The sequence below is a fragment of the Cetorhinus maximus genome, chromosome 20, assembly GCF_964194155.1.
Source record: "Cetorhinus maximus chromosome 20, sCetMax3.hap1.1, whole genome shotgun sequence".
NCBI lineage: Eukaryota > Metazoa > Chordata > Chondrichthyes > Lamniformes > Cetorhinidae > Cetorhinus > Cetorhinus maximus.
Genome location: NC_135898.1, coordinates 57,031,409 through 57,051,144, shown reverse-complemented (window position 1 = coordinate 57,051,144; position 19,736 = coordinate 57,031,409). Strand labels below are relative to the sequence as shown.

At 41.3% G+C, this 19,736-nt stretch overlaps 1 protein-coding gene and 1 long non-coding RNA gene across 3 annotated transcripts in view; both read right to left on the bottom strand.

The window, feature by feature from the left end:
• The window catches only part of lsm1 (LSM1, U6 small nuclear RNA associated), a 33,091-nt gene extending 13,383 nt beyond the window's left edge, over positions 1–19,708 (bottom strand). The window contains exon 1 of one of the 2 annotated variants that reach the window (XM_078564762.1): positions 19,621–19,708. In XM_078564762.1, coding sequence (XP_078420888.1) covers positions 19,621–19,666 — 46 coding nt within the window. In that variant the 5' untranslated portion in view covers positions 19,667–19,708. The remainder of the gene's footprint in view (positions 1–19,620) is intronic. The other variant, XM_078564763.1, reaches the window with a different exon arrangement.
• The window catches only part of LOC144694402 (uncharacterized), a 1,120,079-nt gene that overhangs the window by 405,671 nt on the left and 694,672 nt on the right, over positions 1–19,736 (bottom strand). The window lies entirely within an intron of this gene.

The following is a 19,736-nucleotide window of genomic DNA, read 5'->3' as shown; positions in this document are numbered from 1 at the left end:
GTATCCTTGAATATTCAGGTCTCAGCATTTGTCATTTTGCAGCCACATCTCTGTAATGGCTATCAGATCAAACATATTTATTTTTATTTGAGCTCATAATTCATCCATTTTGTTACAAATGCAATGCGCATTCAGATCCAGAGCCTTTAATTCTGTCTTTTTTTTAAACTATTTTTGCAACCACTAGCCTTATTTGCTGGTGTACTCTTAAGTTTTTATGCTCCGTCCCTTCCTGCCACACTCTGATTTTCATTACCCTTATTGGTACCTTGTTCTCTTGCCTGGTCTTCTCCCTTTGTCACATCTTCCCTCACTTGATCCATTGCCACCACTATTTAGTTTAAAGCCCTCTCTATCGCCCAAGACAAGTTGTAGTTGTAGGGGACTGTATAATTAGGGGAATTGATAGCTTCCTTTGTAAGCAGGATCGAGAGTTCCGCATGGTATGTTGCCTGCCCGGTGCCAGGGTGAGGGACATCTCTGACATGCTTGAAAGGATATTGGAGAGGGAGGGGGAGGATCCAGTTGTTGTGGTCCACGTCGGGACAAATAACATAGGTAAGACTAGGAAAGAGGACCCGTTTGGGGATTATCAGGAACTAGGAACTAAATTAAAGAACAGGTCCTCAAGGGTTATAATCTCCGGATTACTACCCGAGCCACATGCAAATTGGCATAGGGACGCGAGAATAAGGGAAGTAAACACGTGGCTAAAGGAGTGGTGCGGGAAAGAGGGGTTCCATTTCGTGGGGCACTGGCATCAGTATTGGAACAGGTGGGATCTGTACTGTTGGGACGGTCTCCACCTGAACCGATCTGGGACCAATGTTCTAGCGAAAAAGGTAAATAGGGTGGTCAACAGGACTTTAAACTAGAAAGTGGGGGGGGAAGGGAAGTGTAAAACTCCAAGAAGTATGACTAATGGGAAACAAAGCAGCAGGTTAGCGTGTGGGGGGGTGGATTCTACTTCATGGAAAATTATGAAAAAACTGAAAAGAAAGGAGAGCCCAGGAGAGGCTATTAAAGTCTCCAGAACACAAAATAGGACAGAGTGTTTGGAAAGGGCTAGGAATCTAACTTCAAGCACATCAGATAAAGGGACAACAATGAGAAAGGGGACGGGAAATACAGGACTGAAGGTGTTGTATCTGAATGCACGCAGTATACTAAATAAGGTAAATGAGCTTGTGGCGCAGATTGAAATTGGCAGGTATGATGTGGTGGGCATTACAGAGACATGGCTGCAAGGGGATCAGGACTGGGAGCTAAATATCCAAGGATATACATCCTATCAAAAAGATAGGCAGGTTGGCAGAGGGGGTGAGGTTGCTTTGTTAGTAAGAAATGAAATTAAATCAATAGCAAGAAATGATGTAGGGTCAGGTGATGTAGAATCTGTGTGGGTAGAGTTGAGGAACTGCAAAGGTAAAAAAACCATAATGGGAGTTATGTACAGGCCTCCGAACAGTAGTCAGGATGTGGGGCACAAGATACACCAGGAGATAGAAAAGGTGTGTAAGAAAGGCAAGGTTACAGTGATCATGGGGGATTTCAATATGCAGGTAGACTGGGAAAATCAGGTTGGTAGTGCATCCCAAGAAAAGGAATTTGTGGAATGTCTATGAGATAGCTTTTTGGAGCAGCTTGTGGTGGAGCCCACTAGGGAACAGGCAATTCTAGATTTAGTGATGTGTAATGAGGTAGATTTGATAAGGGAGCTTAAGGTGAAGGAACCCTTAAGGAGGAAGTGACCATAATACGATAAATTGCAGGGTAAATTCTGAAAGGAAAAAGCTGGAATCAGATGTAACCGTATTACAGTTGAATAAAGGCAACTACAGAGGCATGAGGGAGGAGCTGGCCAGAATTGACTGGGAGATGAGCCTAGCAGGAAAGACAGTGGAACAGCAATGGCAGGAGTTTCTGGGAGTAATTTGGGAGACACAGCAAAAATTCATCCCGAGGAAGAAGCAGCATACTAAAGGGAGGACGAGGCAATCATGGCTGACAAGGGAAGTCAGGGACAGCATAAACGCTAAAGAGAAAGCATACAATGTGGCGAAGAGCAGTGGGAAACCAGGGGATTGGGAAGCCTACAAAGACAACTAAAAAAGAAATAAGGAGGGAGAAGATTAAATATGAGGGTAAACTAGCCAGTAACATAAAAGAAGATTGCAAGAGTTTTTTTTAGATATATAAAGGGTGAGAGGCAAAAGTGGACATTGGGCCGCTGGAAAATGACGCTGGAGAAGTAGTAGTGGGGAATAAAGAAATGGCGGAGGAACTGAATAGGTACTTTGCGTCAGTCTTCACAGTGGAAGACACGATTGACATCCCCAAAGTTCAAGAGAGTCGGGGGGCAGAGGTGAGTATGGTGGCCATTACCAAGCAGAAGGTGCTAGGAAAACTGAAAGGTCTGAAGGTGGATAAATCACCTGGACCAGATGGATTACACCCCAGAGTTCTGAAGGAGATAGCTGAAGAGATAGTGGAGGCGATAGTGGTGATCTTTCAGGAATCACTGGAATCAGGGAGGGTCCCAGAGGACTGGAAAATCGCTAATGTAACCCCCCTGTTTAAGAAGGGAATGAGGCAAAAGATGGGAAATTACAGGCCGATTAGCCTGACCTCGGTCGTTGGTAAGATTTTAGAGTCCATTATTAAGGATGAGATTTCAGAATACTTGGATGTGCATGGTAAAATCGGGCAAAGTCAGCATGGTTTCATCAAGGGGAGGTCATGCCTGACAAATCTGTTAGAATTCTTTGAGGAGGTAACGAGTAGGTTAGACAAAGGAGAGCCAATGGATGTTATCTACTTGGACTTCCAGAAGGCCTTTGACAAGGTGCCGCACAGGAGGCTGCTCAGTAAGATAAGAGCCCATGGTGTTAGAGGCAAGGTACTAGCATGGATAGAAGATTGGCTGTCTGGCAGGAGGCAGAGAGTGGGGATAAGGGGGTCCTTCTCAGGATGGCGGCCGGTGACTAGTGGAGTTCCGCAGGGGTCAGTGTTGGGACCACAACTTTTCACTTTATACATTAATGACCTAGTTGAAGGAACTGAGGGCATCCTGGCTAAGTTTGCAGATGATACAAAGATAGGTGGAGGGACAGGTAGTATTGAGGAGGCGGGGAGGCTGCAGAAGGATTTGGACAGGTTAGGAGAATGGGCAAAGAAGTTGCAAATGGAATACAACGTGGGGAAGTGTGAGGTCATGCACTTTGGTAGGAAGAATAGAGGCATAGACTATTTTCTAAATGGGGAGAGAATTCAGTAATCTGGAGTGCAAAGGGACTTGGGAGTCCTAGTCCAGGATTCTCTTAAGGTTAACTTGCAGGTTGAGTCGATAGTTAGGAAGGCAAATGCAATGTTGGCATTTATTTCGAGAGGACTAGAATATAAAAGCAGGGATGTGCTGCTGAGGCTTTATAAGGCTCTGGACAGACCATATTTAGAATATTGTGAGCAATTTTGGGCCCCGTATCTCAGGAAGGATGTGCTGGCCCTGGAGAGGGTCCAGAGGAGGTTCACGAGAATGATCCCAGGAATGAAAGACTTAACATATGAGGAACGTTTGAGGACTCTGGGTCTATACTCGATGGAGTTTAGAAGGATGAGAGGGGATCTGATTGAAACTTACAGAATACTGAAAGGCCTGGATAAAATGGACATGGGGAAGATGTTTCCATTAGTAGGAGAGACTAGGACCCGAGGGCACAGCCTCAGAGTAAAGGGAAGACCTTTTAGAACAGAGATGAGGAGAAACTTCTTTAGCCAGAGAGTGGTGAATCTATGGAATTCATTGCCACAGAAGGCTGTGGAGGCCAGGTCATTGAGTGTATTTAAGACTGAGATAGATAGGTTCTTGATTGGTAAGGGGATCAAAGGTTACGGGGAGAAGGCGGGAGAATGGGGTTGAGAAACTTATCAGCCATGATTGAATGGCGGAGCAGACTCGATGGGCCGAATGGCTTAATTTCTGCTCCTATGTCTTATGGTCTTATGTTCTTAAGTTATATGACTTGCCAAAACATTGGTGCCAGCACGGTTCAGGTGAAGACCACCCCAATGCAATAGCTCCAACTTTCCCCAGTACTAGTGCTAGTGCCCCATGAATTGAAACCCATTTCTTCCATACCAATCTTTGAGCCACACAGTGAATTCTGTAATCTTATTACCCTACACCAATTTGCACATTACACAGGTAATAATCCAGAGACCTTTGAGGTTTTGCTTTTTAAATTAGCCCCTAGCTGCTCATACTTCCTAAGCAGAATCTCTTTCCTAGTCCTATCTATATTGTTGGTATCTACGTGGACCATGACAACTGGATCCACCCCATCCCACTACAGGTTCCTCTCCAGCCCAGAGCAGATGTCCTGAACCCTGGCAGGCAACACAGCCTTCTGGACACGCATTCTTGGCTACAGAGAACTGTCTCTATCCTCTGACTATACAGTCCCATACTACCACTACATCGTTATTAACTCCCCCCGTTTGAATAGCTTCCTGTATCATGGTCCAAAGTCAGCTCACTCATCCACGCTGCAGCCTCCACTTTCATCCATACAAGTTGGGAGAACCTCAAACTTGTTGCATAATTGCAAAGACTGAGGCTCCTCCACTTCTACCTTGTCGATCCCCATTCCTGCCTCACTCGCAGTCATACCATCTTGTCCCTGACCATGGACCAAATCAGAAGACCCTGGCTTAAGAGGTGTAATTTCCTCCTAGAACAAAATGTCCAGGTAACTTTCCCTGGTGTCCGAAGCTCAGACATCAGCTCATTAACTCCGAGACGAAGTTCTTCAGGCTGCAGACGCTTTCTGCTACGTGTTTGCCTTGGATCACACTGGCAGGCACAAGCTCCCACATAATGAAGCTACATCCCCTTCGTTGAATCAATTATTTTACTAATTAAATTTTAATTAATTCCTCCAGTCCTGCCTGTGTTTATATTATTATTATTTCACTGCTTTGACTGCCCAAACTCTCACCGCTTTGACTGCCCAAACATTCGTCGCTTTGACTGTCCAAACATTTGTCGCTTTGACTCAAGAATTCTCGCTGCTTTGATGGTGGGTCATTGAGCTGAAATGCTAAGTATGTTTCTCTCCACAGATGCTGCCTGACCTGCTGAGCATTTCCAGCGTTTTTGATTTTTTATTTCTGATTTCCAGCATCCACAGTATTTTGCTTTAGTGTTGAAAAGGAAAATGTGGCTCCTTGAATTATGTATTGAATAGTGGGATCCATAGCACTAAAAACAGCTTGATGTTGTTTAGATGCAATTTGTATTTTATTTTCTATCAGAAGTAGGGCTTGCTCATTAGTATTTCTTTCAAGGATTCAAGAATGGACTGTAGCTGTAATGCTACATATCCACAAAAGGATATTCCACAAATCCATAACCTATAATGGTTTTCTCCATTGTTTATGGCATCTGCTATGGCACAGCAGATGGTAAATGCTAAGTGCCCAAATCCCAGAGGGAAACTTGAAACAACTGCCACAACTGTTTTGTAATTTGTATTTTGATTTTGAGATGCCTGTCTAGAATTCAGTAGTGTAATGAGTCTACCAAGACTTAGAGGTTTTTATGAAACTAAGTTAAACATTTATTAATAAAAAATAATTTTAAGCAAATACATAGGTCTACAAATTACTACTATGATAACTTCTAGCTCCCCTAATTCATCTAACACCCAGTTACAGCTCCATTAAGGCAACAGTAAAAGCAAAATAGATTTTAACAGACCCAGGCAAAGCATTCGATACCTTGGACAGGGATATTCACGGTGAATTCTCTTAGCTTCGGTTCCTACAGGCAGCAGCTTGGTACATAGAGCTTTTCACACTTGTTAGATCCTAGGATGCCTTCTTGCCTTCCACATAATCTCATCTCCTTTACACATGCTCCTTCCTTTTTAATGTAAATCCCATTGTTTCAATATGTCTTTGGACTTTACCTTTCTAATAATAAAAAATCTTTCATAGTAACAATTTTATCAGCAAATTTTGGGAAAAATAAACACCCTGTTTGGCTTCTTCTGGCTAAGTGTAATATTTCACCCTCTCTTTGAAATTTATGACTACTCTGGTTTATCTCAAAATGCAAATTTTCCTTTTATACCTCACATTCTAAAATTTCAGCCATGCTTACATATTTAGCATTTCAAACCTAGCTTCTCTTCTGATGTATCAAAGCCTTCAGACCAGCTGTCTTTAATTCAATCAAGACGCACACATGCACACACACACTATCCAGACCCCCACCATTCCTACTTTACAATAAATCCTAATAACCTTATAAAATTATATTTTCATGACACTCTCCTCCTTTTGAAAAATGAAACGTCATAATTTTAAAAGATGCCTTCATTTTCTCAACCATCTTGCATTATCTCCTATACTTATTACAGTATATATACATCAAAATCATTCCCCCTTAAAGCTTCAAACTCTTGACAATGCATCTGCAATCAGGTTTTCTTATATGTGTGGCTGGATAAGTTGTAGATTTAATGGTTGCAGTAATAAACTCCATCTGAATAGCCTTGCACTTTTGTCTCGAAATTTGTCCAGAAACTTTAAAAGATTGTGGTCTGCACAAACAATTGTTTCTGATGAATTGTTTGCCACATGAATCTCAAAATGTTGCAATGCTAACACCAGACCCAAAATCTCCTTTTTTATCTTCTCTGTTGTACATTCAACCTCCGTGAAAAATACCCTATCGGTTTCTCAATTCCAGTGTCACCTTCTTGTAACAATACAGCCCCAATGCCTATCGCTTGCGTCAATGGCCAACTTGAATTGCTTGGCATAATTGGGTACTGCCAAAACTGGTGTTGTAGTCAATACAGTTTTCAAACTATTAACTGCCTTCTGACACTCCTGTGCCCATTGAAACTTCTTGTTCTTTTTTAATAGTTCAGTCAATGGAGCAACCACTTGGCTAAAATTTGGTACAAATTTCTGGTAAAACCTACTTATGCCCAAAAATCTCAACTTCTCATTTTGTTGTAGGCATGGGGAAATCTAAAATAGCCTTGACTTTCACATCTCTCAGAGCCACCTTACCATGTCCAATAGTATGGCCAAAATATGTAACTTGCATTTTTGCAAATTCACTTTTAACCAAGTTCATCACCAAATTAGATTCTTGTAATCGACAAAACAATTCTTCCAGGTGTTGTAAATGCTCCTCCCACGTATGACTGAAAACTATCAAGTCGCCAATATAAACAGCACAATTGCTCGGTCCTGCAATTACTTTATTTGTCAGTCTTTGAAATGTTGCAGGTGCATTTTTCATACCAAACTTGAGATTGGTATAGTCCATCTGGCGTCACAAAAACCAATATCTCCTTTGCTCTCTCTGATAACGGTACTTGCCAATATCCTCTTAGTAAGTCAATTTTGTGATAAATTTTAATTGTCCCACTTTCTCAATGCAATCTTCCAACCATGGTATAGGATATGAATCCGGTTTTGACATCGCATTCACCTTCTGATAGACCATACACAGTCTGTGTGTTCCATCCAGTTTGGGTGCCAATAGGCAAGCTCCAGTTACAGCAACTAGACTCAATTATGTTATTTTGAAGCATGAATTCAATTTTTCTCTGTACTTGCGATAACTTTGCCGGATTTAATCTATAAGGATGTTGCCATATCGAAGATGAAACTTCTATACATATATCATGTATAGCTAAACTTGTCCTCCCCAGCTTATTCCCACAAATGGCTTCTCCAAATCACTTTGACACTTGTCTAGAAGGTAACTCAATATTACATTTAAATTTTCAAGTACCCCCTCATTATCCAATTTGATTAGAGGAATATCAATTTCAGAATCCTGCATTTCTACCTCTTTCTCTACCACCACTAACACCTTCTTTTGGTCCTCTTCCCTGTCAAATATTTGTTAAGCATATTTACAAGACACACCCTCTACTTCTTGCTTCTATCTGGAGTATTTATGAAATAATTTACGTCACTCAGTTTCTTTTCAATCCGGTGAGGCCCACTAAACCTTGCCTTTAACTAGTCACCCAGTACAGGTAACAGAACTAGCACGTTTACCCCAGAAACAAAAATATGAGCTGCAGCTTTCCTGTCTGCCTTCACTTTCATCACTTGCCGTGATATCTAGCTAACTCACATGCTCTGTCCAATCTCTCTCTGAAGTTTGATACATAATCCAGGAGAGTAGTTTCTGAATTTTGACCCACCAATTTCTCATGAATCAATTTCAGTGGTCCCCTTACCTCATAACCATAAACTAGTTCAAAAGGACTAAAACTAGTCAATGCATTAGGCGCATCGCTAATAACAAATAATAAGAATGGAATTCCCCATCCCAATCCTGTGGATGATCCTGACTATACGCCCCCATCATAGTTTTTAAAGTTTGATGCCACCTTTCCAAAGCCCCTTGTGACTCAGGTTGATTTAAATTGTTTTATCCCCAAACTGTTCATTACTTCCTTAAACAGCTATGACATGAAATTTGAACCCTGATCTGATTGTATTTCTTTAGGTAAGCCATATCTTGCAACAAATTTAGTCAACTCTTCCACAATTCTCTTTGTTGTCATATTTCTCAAAGGTATCGCTTCAGGAAATCTTGTGGACACATCTATTATTGTCAGTCAGCACTGATTTCCATTTTTAGTCTTAGAGAGGGGTCCTACACAATCAATCATGACCCTAGTAAAAGGTTCTTCAAATGCTTGAATTGGAATTAAAGGTGCTGGTTTAATCACTACTTGTGGTTTGCCTATCACATGACATGTGTGACATGTACTACAGAATTTGACTACATCCCTATGCAATCCAGGCCAATAAAAATGTTTCTGTATTTTTGCCTGTGTCTTTCTAATTCCTAAGTGTCCACCCATTGGAATTTCATGAGCTATCCTCAGAATCTCGTTTCTTTTGCAAATGGTATAACAATCTGATGTACTTCCCTCCAGCTTTCATTTGCTGAATCATGACAAGACCTCTGTTTTGTCATTAAAACATTACCCTTAAGGTAATAACATTCTGGAATACATTCTGCCTCTCTTTCTGAGTAAGCTGTTTGATGGAACTGTTTTATTTGCGCATCGTTTTTCTGTAACTCTACCAACTGCCTTGAGTTGAACACCTCAGCTGCATTGTCTTGCTGTCTTTCTTCCTGAACAATGTTCTTAAATACAGTGCTAGTTAATTGGACTTCCGTACCTTCTCTCTGCCTTTTAACTTCCTGTTCTTCTTGTTTCAACCTATGAGCCTGACCTTGTTATCACACAATCTACAAATCCAGGATGCTCCCTCTGCAACACTTCTGGTGAAAAGTCTTCTACAGGCTGCTCAACTACCATAAACATCACCCACATTTGGGACCCAGCTATATTATTACGCAAAATAAATTGACCCCCTGTAATGGGCAATTTTTCCACTACTCCACCTTGTTTTCCACTTATTTTTAAATTTACCTTCTACAATGGAATAGGTTTAGCAACACCATGAACCTCACTTATTATCATCTGTTCCTTCTGAACAACAAATGTCACTATCCCACAACATTAAGTATTGAGTAGCCCCTGTATCTCTTAAAATTTTAACATCTTTACCTACACCACTCTGTATACATGGAAAGACTTTCCCTTCACATATAAAATCTTTAAACATTTCTGAAACCTGTTCCTCAGAATTCTCTTCGGTAAACTGTGAACACATTCCCACTTATTTACCTATCACTGATTCTTCTTGTTTACCTATACACAAACCACTGTTTTTTCCTGTGCCTGAATCTCAGAACCCATATTACTTTTACTTCCAGAATTTTTCTGCACCTCAATAATCCCAACAGATTTTCCCTGCAATTTCCAGCAGACTGGCTTTGTGTATCCAACTTTATTACAAAGAAAACACCTCAATTTTTGAGTATCACCGCTACCCTCAGCACCTTTCTTTTTATTCTGACAAAACACTTACTAGGAATTTCTACCTACTCCTTCTCTTCCCTGACTACCCACCTTCCTTTCACCTTCCCACTTTCTATCCTTCTCTGATTTAAATGCGTGAAGAAAAAAGGTTTAGCTCTATGAAGTAGCTGATGATTGAGTTATTTCTGCTGCTTGTCTTCCCGTTTCAACCCTCTGTTCCTCCACATGAGTTCTCACTGCCAAAGGAATTGAATCTTTACATTCTTCCAAAAGAGTTTCTTCTCTAAGCACTGCATATATCATCTCTATCTTTACTGCCCGTATCCACCCGTAAAAACTACATCGTTTTACTCTCTCAAACTCAATATAAGTTTGCCCAGGCTGATTTCTCATATTCCTAAATTTCTACCGGTATGCCTCAGGAACCAACTCATATGCACTCAAAATAGCCTTTCTTTTACCACATCATAGTTCACCGACATTTCTTCTGACAATGAAGCACAAACCTCATGTGCTCTACCCACCACCCTGGATTGTAACAACAATGTCCATTTTTCTTTAAGTTCCTATGGCCATTTCATCTGTTTAGCTATCTTCTCAAATGAAATAAAAAATGCTTCAACATCTCTTTCCTCAAACTTTGGAAGAGCTTGTACAAATTTAAACATATCCCCACTAGAGTCTGATCTGGAAATAAGTCCTTCTGCACCTTCTGGTGTTTCTTCTTTAAATGCCAGCATTTTAAGCTGGAATTCTCTCTCTCTTTCCTCCATTTCTAACCTCGTCATTTCTAATTCCCTTTCCTGTTTTCTTTCTCTCTCCTGTCTTTCTGCCTGTTCCCTTTGGAGTGCCCTTTCTCTTTCCTTTTCTTTTTCTGCCCTTTCTTTTTCTGCTGCGTCTAATTCCAATTTTGAGCCCATTCCCATGACCCACCCCTTGGGGAACTCCGTCTCCCGGGTATTCATTCCAATTTTAAATGCTGTGTTATACCTTCAATTATATCTGATTTCCTTACCCCTGCAGATAATCCTAATTGTTACTTATCTGCCAATTCCATTAATTTAGCTTTATTTACCTTTTGTAAACCAACCAAAATTACAACTTCAACTCCCAGACAAGTCTTAGCAACTGCCAAAGCCACTTTGCAGGCTAACTACTTTTAAAAAACCTCACACCAACTCCTGAATTCAAAGTACTTCTCTTACTTGTAACTTTAAGATTCACCAACTCCAAACTAACCAAGGAATATCAAACATATCCTGCAGAGGTCCCCCAATTTTCTTATGGCACAGTGGATATTAAATGCTAAGCTGCTCAAACCCCAGGGGGAAACTTGAAACAACTGCCCCAACTGTTTTGCAATTTGTATTTTGAATTCGAGATGCCTGCCTTGAATGTAATGAGTCTACCGAGACTTAGAGGGTTTTATAAAATAAAGTTAAACATTTATTAACAAAAGAAATAATTTTAAGCGCATACATAGGTCTACAAATTACTACTATAACTCCTAGCTTCCCTAATTAATCCAACTCCCAGTTACACCTCTGTTAAAGCAACAGTAAAAACAAAATAGATTCTAACAGACCCAGACAAAGCGCACAGGGGTATTCACCGTGTATTCTCTTAGCTTTGGTTCCTACTGGCAGCAGTTTGGTACATAGAGGCTGGAGGCTTTTCACATGTTAGATCTTAGGATTCCTTCTTTCCTTACACATAACCTCATCTCCTTTATACATGTTTTTTCCTTTTTAATGTAAATCCCATTGTTTCAATAGGTCTTTGTACTTTACCTTTCTAATAGTAAAAATATTTCATAGAAACAATTTTATCAGTAAGCTTTGGGAAAAAAAATTACACACTGGCTTCTTCTGGATAAGTGTAACATTTCACCCTCTCTTTGATATTCACGACTATTCTGGTTTATCTCAAAATGCTAATTTTCTTTTTACACCTCACATTCTAAAACTTTGGCTATGTTTACTTATTTAGCATTTCAAATCTAGCTTCTCTTCTGATACATCAAAGCTTTTAGACCAGCTGTCTTTAATTCAATTAAGTCCCACACACAGACACACTATCCAGACCCCACTATTCCTACTTTACAATAAATCCCAAGAACCTTATAAAAATATATTTTCATGATAGCATCTAAGCAACAGTTACAATCCTTTCTGCAATAGAAGGAAAGGATCTAAATGTTACAAAATGCTCTTAAGAATTGCAATAGGAGGATGTAAAACAGAATCACAGGATCTTAACAGCACAGAAGGAGGCCATTCAGCCCATCATGTCTGCACCAGCTCTCCAAATGAGCATTATAAGCTAGTGCCATTGCCCTGCCTTTTCCCCGTACCCCTGCACCTTGTTTCTATTCAAATAATCTTCCAATGCCCTCTTGAATGCCTCGATTGAACCTGCCTCCACCACACTTCCAGGCAGTGTATTCCAGACCCAAACCAGTCGTTCTGTGAAAAAGTTTTTTCTCAAGTCACATTTGCTTCTTTTGCAAATCACTTTAAATCTGTGTCCTCTCGTTCCTGATCCTTTTATGAGTGGGAACAACTTCTCCCTATCTACTCTATCCAGCCCTCTCATGATTTTGAACATCTCTATCAAATCTCCTCTTAGCCTTCTTCTCTCCAAGGAAAACAGTCCCAACTCCTCCAATCTATCCTCATAACTGAAGGTTCTCATCCCTGGAACCATTCTTGTAAACCTCTTCTGCACTCTATCCAATGTGTTCACATCCTTCCTATAGTATGGTGCCCAGAACTGTACACAATATTCCAGCTGAGGTCTAATCAGAGTCTTATATAAATTCAACATAACCTCTCTGCTCTTGTACTCTATGCCCCTATTAATGAAGCCCAGGATACTGTATGCCTTATTAACTGCTCTCCACCCGTCCTGCTACCTTCAATGACCAAGTCTTTCTGCTTCTGCACCCCCTTCAAAGTTCCACCCTTTTATTTTATATTGTCTGTCCATGTTCTTCCTACCAAAATGCATCCCTCACACTTCTCCACATTGAACTTCATCTGCCACCTATCTGCCCACTCCACCAATGTCCTCTTGAAGTTCCCCACAATCTCTTGAAGTTCCCCACCATCCTCCTCGCAATTCACAACACTTCCAAGCTTCATATCATCTGCAAACTTTGAAATTGTCCCCTGCACATCAAGATCTAGATCATTTATATCAGGCTGCTGATTTACTATCATCCATTGTACACAATCGCATAAAGTCAAAACTACCCACAAACCGAGGCGCCAGTTTCTATCCTGTCTTTCTGCATAGTTCTTGGCGGATCAAGTGCAGCTCTATTGCAAATAGATTGCAAGGGTTGGAAATCCTCAATTAGTTGCAGTGAATTCATTGGAGCAGATACAACACTGGCAAATTCTGAAAGGCCCCTATTATTAGATCCTGTTAGGGCAAAAGGAGAATTTGCTTGCTTTGTAGAAATTAGTTCAGATCAGTGTCTGAAGATTCATAGAGTCATAGAGGTCTACAGCACAGAAAAAGGCCCTTCTGCCCATCAAGTCTGTGCCGGTCAAACAAATACCTATTTTAATCCCATTTTCCAGCACAAGGCCCATAGCCTTGTATGCCATGGCATCGCAAGTGGACATCCAAATATTTCTGAAATGCTATGAGGGTTTCTGCCTCCACCACCCTTTCAGGCAGTGAGTTCCAGATTCCCACCACCCTCTGGGTGAAAAAATTCTTCCTCACATCCCCTCTAAACTCCTGCCCCTTACCTTAAATCTATGCCCCCTGGTTATTGATCCCTCCACCAAAGGGAAAAGTTCCTTCCTGTCTACCCTATCTATGCCTCTCATAATTTTATACACCTTAATCATGCCCCCCCCTCAATCTCCTCTGCTCCAGGGAAAATAACCCCAGTCTATCCAATCTCTCCTCATAACTAAAACTCTCCAGCCCAGGCAACATCCTGGTAAATCTCCTCTGCACTCTCCCTAGTGCAATCACATCCTTCCTGTAATGCAGATTCCAGAACTGCACGCAATACTCTAGCTGCGGCCTAACCAGCGTTTTATACAGTTCCAGCATAACCTCCCTGCTCTTATATTCTATGCCTCAGCTAATAAAGGCAAGTATCACATATGTCTTCTTAACCACCTTACCAACCTGTCCTGCTACCTTAAGGGACCAGTGGACACGCACACCAAGGTCCCTCCGATGCTCAGTACTTTCCAGGGCCCTACCATTAATTGTGTATTCCCGTGCCTTGTTTGTCCTGCCCAAGTGCATCGCCTCACACTTATCCGGATTAAATTCCATTTGCCACTGATCAGCCCATCTGACCAGCCCGTCTATATTCTCCTGAAATCTAAGGCTATCCTCTTCACTATTTACCACCCCACCAATTCTGCAGAACTTCTGAACTCTGCTGAAAGGACTACGCAAGGCCTTTAAGAGGAGAAACCCCCTACTGTAATGTACAGTGGCTTCTCCAGATAACACCAGAAGGAGAAATGGCAACAGCTGATAAAGGTTAAGTTGCCATGGGGAACAAATAAATCGTGGCCTATACCAATGTTGAGCATGTTTAAACTAGGTGTAAAAGCACTGGATGTATAGAAAGAGCCAGACTGAAGTCATTGAAACAGACTAATGTTAGCAAAAGCAAGTGAGGATGCAAGAATCAGAATGCTAAATATTAGCAATTTTTTTTGCACAGAATGACTTAACATTGGTTAAGAGAATCTGTAGCATCATTTTGCCTTTTTTACTATTCTTTTTTAAGTGTGCAGGTGCCAACAAAGTCAGTGATTGGGCAGTGCCAGGCATGCGTTCAGTGGCTGAGCAAAGTTGGATTAACCAGAAATTGTTTCATCTGCTGAAGGATAATTGGTTAAAACATCTACAATCTATCTCTATACACATGCAGAAAAAACAATAGCCAACCTAGGCATTTTGCCATCTTCTATGCAGCAGTCAGACGTAGCAAGGACTGTGCCAATCAGCCTAAGGAAATGCGCCGGAAAAAAATGACCACAATATTTACAGTGCAAGTCTATTACAATGACCAGAATAAACTAAATTGGACAGATTAGACATATAGCTAAATATGCCTTGTTCCAATGAAGAAAGTTTTTAGATCTGAAGATTTCTTAAATAAAATAAACAGAGAGGCAAACAAGAAAGTATAGTTCAAACTAAGTAAACAGATGAATAGGTGTCAATGATGCTATGAACTTGGGGGAGAAAAAACTGATATCTCAGTGACAAGGTCAGAGCTGGCGATAAAGGCCTCATGTGGTGGGGATCCCTCTCCCTGTTGTACCATTATTACATCATCCAAGCTTTAAAAGGAAAGTCTTTTCTCAGGTTAAATTTTCTCCTAGGAAAGTGTAACTTGGGAATGGTGTGTGGAGAATGTGAACGAGAAGGAACATTCATTTTTTTCCCCAACATTATCTGGACTGACATTTTACAATTGAGTTTTGAAGTAGCTAGACTATTTTGTTGCATCTTTGTAGTTCTACATGGCCCAAATCTTCCAGTCTCTGGATCGTAGGAGACTGGACGTATGATTGAGATGCGAGTCAGTGCCCTGTGGAAGTCCTGACATACGGACCTCCGTGGAATTGCCCAGGAAGTTTCAACTTCCAGTGGGAAATTCCCCTGTTCCCTCCGACCCTCTGTGAATGTCTTCGATTTTGAGTGAAAGTCGAAGACGCCAGACAGTTCCAATTTACTTACCTGAATAGTTACCCAGGAAATTTAAGACAGGAGAAACCTAGTATAACTTGTGGGTAACTACACCACTGACAGCACACCCCGATCAATCCAAACTGACCCCCCTAACTGCCCCTGACTGCGCCCTCTTGACTACCACCCCCCCAACCATCCGACTGCCCCCCCAACCATACAACTATTACCTCACCCACCTGCCACCTCACTCACCCTATCCACCTACTCATTTACCCACTTATCTCATCCATCTTACCACCCTACCCATTCACTCATTCATCCAAACATTCATTCACCCATCCACTAACACTCATTCAGTAACATTCAAACTGGACCTTTAAACTTACCACAAGGCAGCTAGTACTGTAAAAAAGGGGCATGTCAGGTCTTCCCCCACCCAACTCAACTCCACTGTGATGGAGCTCTCCGAGGGATGCTGTACTCCACATTCCTGGTAAAGCCAGGCTCAGAAGACCCTGCTAGAAATATGGAGCGGCATCAAGTCAGGGGAAAGTTCAAGTGGAGTGGCAATCTGACTGTCATGAATGTATAATTATGATATTACAGATTTTAAGGACAACTGTTTTAAAGGAACATTTCTGTTTGCAAACCTTTACACTGAGTTTAAAAGCTTTATTTCAAAACGGAAGTATGGATGCACAACATGGCCCCTTTCTATGTTTGTTCAAACCTTGTCAGACTCTTGTTTCTAAAACTGGCCATGAAGAGTCATTAAAATGTAAAAGATTCCTCCATGTATGTCCATTAAATATTCGAAAAGGTGTGAAAAACCCTTTTACTTCAGAGGGAACAAGAGACAGGAAGGGACCTCAAAGAACTACAATGTAATTAATTAACTTCTTTGCCTGGTGAAACAATGACTTCTTGAAAATTAACATAGCAGCCATTTTTATTTTGCTTTTTGAACTGTATACAGGAGGCTGTAAGAAGCCATCTTGGGAGGCAGGGTGCAGAACCTCCAGGAAGAACTGAGAGACATCATCAGTGGGGTTTTCTCTTGGGGACCAGGGGTCAAAGAGGAAGGATATCCAGAAATCAACAGTTGTTCTGCTAAGAAAAATCTAAGCAATCTTCAAGTATCTTAACTGCAGAACTTGTGAGGAAGAAAAAAACCTTCTCTCGCTCCCAAAACCTGCCTGCCCTGCTGAGTCCGCCTGAAAAAAAAACAAACACCAACTAGTTGACTGCAGAAGCCATCACAAATGCTAAACCGAACCTCAAGTTTCAACCCCTTCACTTCAGAAAGAAGGAATTCAAGCAACAGGCCCACAATGATATCTCACTGAGGCTGATTTGAAATTTCAACTTTAAGTACTTTTTTTCCCTTTATCTACATTTTAATCTTTGTATCTGTATTTTAGTTAATAACTCTATTTTACGTAAGTAGCTTTCAGCAGTAATTTCATAATAAATTAACCTTTATCTTGTTTAAGAATAAAGCTTCACTGCTCAGTTATGTTTAAATTGAGTCACTCACAAATTAAAAGGGGGCTATATACATACACAGAAATTCTTAGCTGACAGACTACTTTAAGGAAACGCCTTTTACTTGGCTGTGACACTGACGATGATTGCCGCTCCGCAGAAGATCCTGGCTGATTGAAGGAGAAAAGCAAGCACTGCCTTCCAACATTTTCATTGCTCAAAGTAGTAAATTGTGTTGGGTAGCAAAACCCTCTGGAACCTGCTGTAGTGACCATTTTTCAGCGATAATCCTAAGACAGTGAGTGCTAGCCAGCATTATGCTGGCATTGCTGATGGAAGAACATAATAGTTCTGACATTCTATGATAATCTGTGCTCACCTAACACATACATACACACTTATCTATATTATATGTATACAGGCAGCTTGATCTTAAACATTTTACAACAGGGGTTACTGCATAAAGACTCAAAGCTTATTAATTCTCCTATCTGTTAGAAGAAATCAATGTAAATAAGTTTCTCTCATGCGGTGGCAAAAATAACTATCCCTCCAAGTACTGAAAACTAGTCATAGTACTACAAGTAATTAACAAAATCATCACTGCTTAGGATGATCCAGTTACCAAGGTTTAATTTAGACTGAAGTTTTATTTAAAATTGCTTTATAACATTACCATCAACATCAGGACTGGAAAGGGGGATAATCGTCCCTCCCTTATATAGGTGCTGTTATGTTTCATTCAGTAAACCAAGGTCCTTTTCTTGGCTTAGGGAGCATATACAACTATGTATCTTGAACAGAAGCTTCAAACAGTTGTATCACTGTGAAGATAGGAACAAGAATAGGCCATTTAGCCCCTCAAGTATGTTGAGATTCAGTGATTCAGTGAGATCATGGCTCAACTGCGACCCAATTCCTGTCTTTGCCCCAGAACCTTTAATACCTTTGGATAACAAACATCTATCAATCTCAGTTTCAATATTAACTATTGAGCTAGCATCAATTACCATTTGCAGAAGAGAGTTTCAAACTTCTACCACCTTTGGGCGGCATTTAATGCAGGTGACCAGGCTCTTGACTGCCGTTTGGGAGGCAGCGATAGTCTGTGTCGCATCCTTTTGATGGAGGCCTACCGTATTATGTGCCAATCAAGCACCTAACCAGCCTGCTAATCAAAGGTCCGCCCCTGAGAGCTACTGGCTAATGAGAGGCTGGCAGCTGTTCATTTGCAGGTAGTGCCAGCAGATGTGGTGTCAACTGCCAGCAATATACCCGCCAGAGGTCCAAGATCTATGAGGGACCCAGGCCACAGGTGTGATGGTGGAATGGAGGACGCAGCAAGATGGGGAGGATGGTCAGTAGCAAAGGTAGGGCCGTGGCTTCCACCCCTTTCCAGATGCCAGGTACCCCAATCAAACATTGATAGGATTTGCTTTTTGGGCTCCCTGTGTGGTGGCACACATGTTCACCACTGGGTTAACACCAATGGCAGGGGCATGAGGCACTTAAATGAACATTAATTGTCCACAAGGGTTTCAATTAGCAGCAGAGTGGGAAGGCCGTCCAAAGGCCTTCTCACCTGGACTTAATTGGGACAGAGGCAGGAAGGGGGCAGTGTCCCCACCAGGCACCCCAGCCAAATTAAATACCCCCTCCACCTCTAAACTCATCTCAGAGGGCCAATACATTCTGCCCTTTGTGTGTAAAAACATTTTCTCATTTCACTCCTGAATGGTGTGGCTTTAATTTTTACAAGTCACTGAGACCTAGATGCCCCAATGAGTGGTAATAGTTTCCCTCTTTCTTTCCTCTATGTTCCCCTTAATATGCTGAAAACTATGATCAAATCACTCATGAACCTACTAAATTCCAAGGGATACAACTCTAGTTTGAGTAATCTCTCTTCTTGGGAGAGATTACCAAGACTCGTTTGTCTAGAGGTACAGGTAGAGGAGAGAGACTGTAAATACAATTCCTTGCTGTCAATGTCCTATATCAGGCTGGATACAACTAGAGATGATAATAGAGTATACACAGAGTGAGTACAATTCCTTACTGTCAATGTCCTCTATCAGGCTGGATACAACTAGAGGTGATAATAGAGTATTCACAGAGTGAGCACAATTCCTTACTGTCAATGTCCTCTATCAGGCTGGATACAACTAGAGGTGATAATAGAGTATTCACAGAGTGAGTCCAATTCCTTACTGTCAATGTCCTCTATCAGGCTGGATACAACTAGAGATGATAATAGAGTATACACAGAGTGAGTACAATTCCTTACTGTCAATGTCCTCTAAGGGGCTGGATACAACTAGAGTTGATAATAGAGTATACACAGAGTGAGTACAATTCCTTACTGTCAATGTCCTCTAAGGGGCTGGATACAACTAGAGGTGATAATAGAGTATTCACAGAGTGAGTCCAATTCCTTACTGTCAATGTCCTCTATCAGGCTGGATACAACTAGAGGTGATAATTGAGTATACACAGAGTGAGTACAATTCCTTACTGTCAATGTCCTCTATCAGGCTGGCTGTACCAGGCATGTAGTTCATCTTGCTCCACCGGAAGTGACCCCAGCGCAGGATCAGTTACTTCCGGCATGGCGGGTGGGCGGAACCTGAT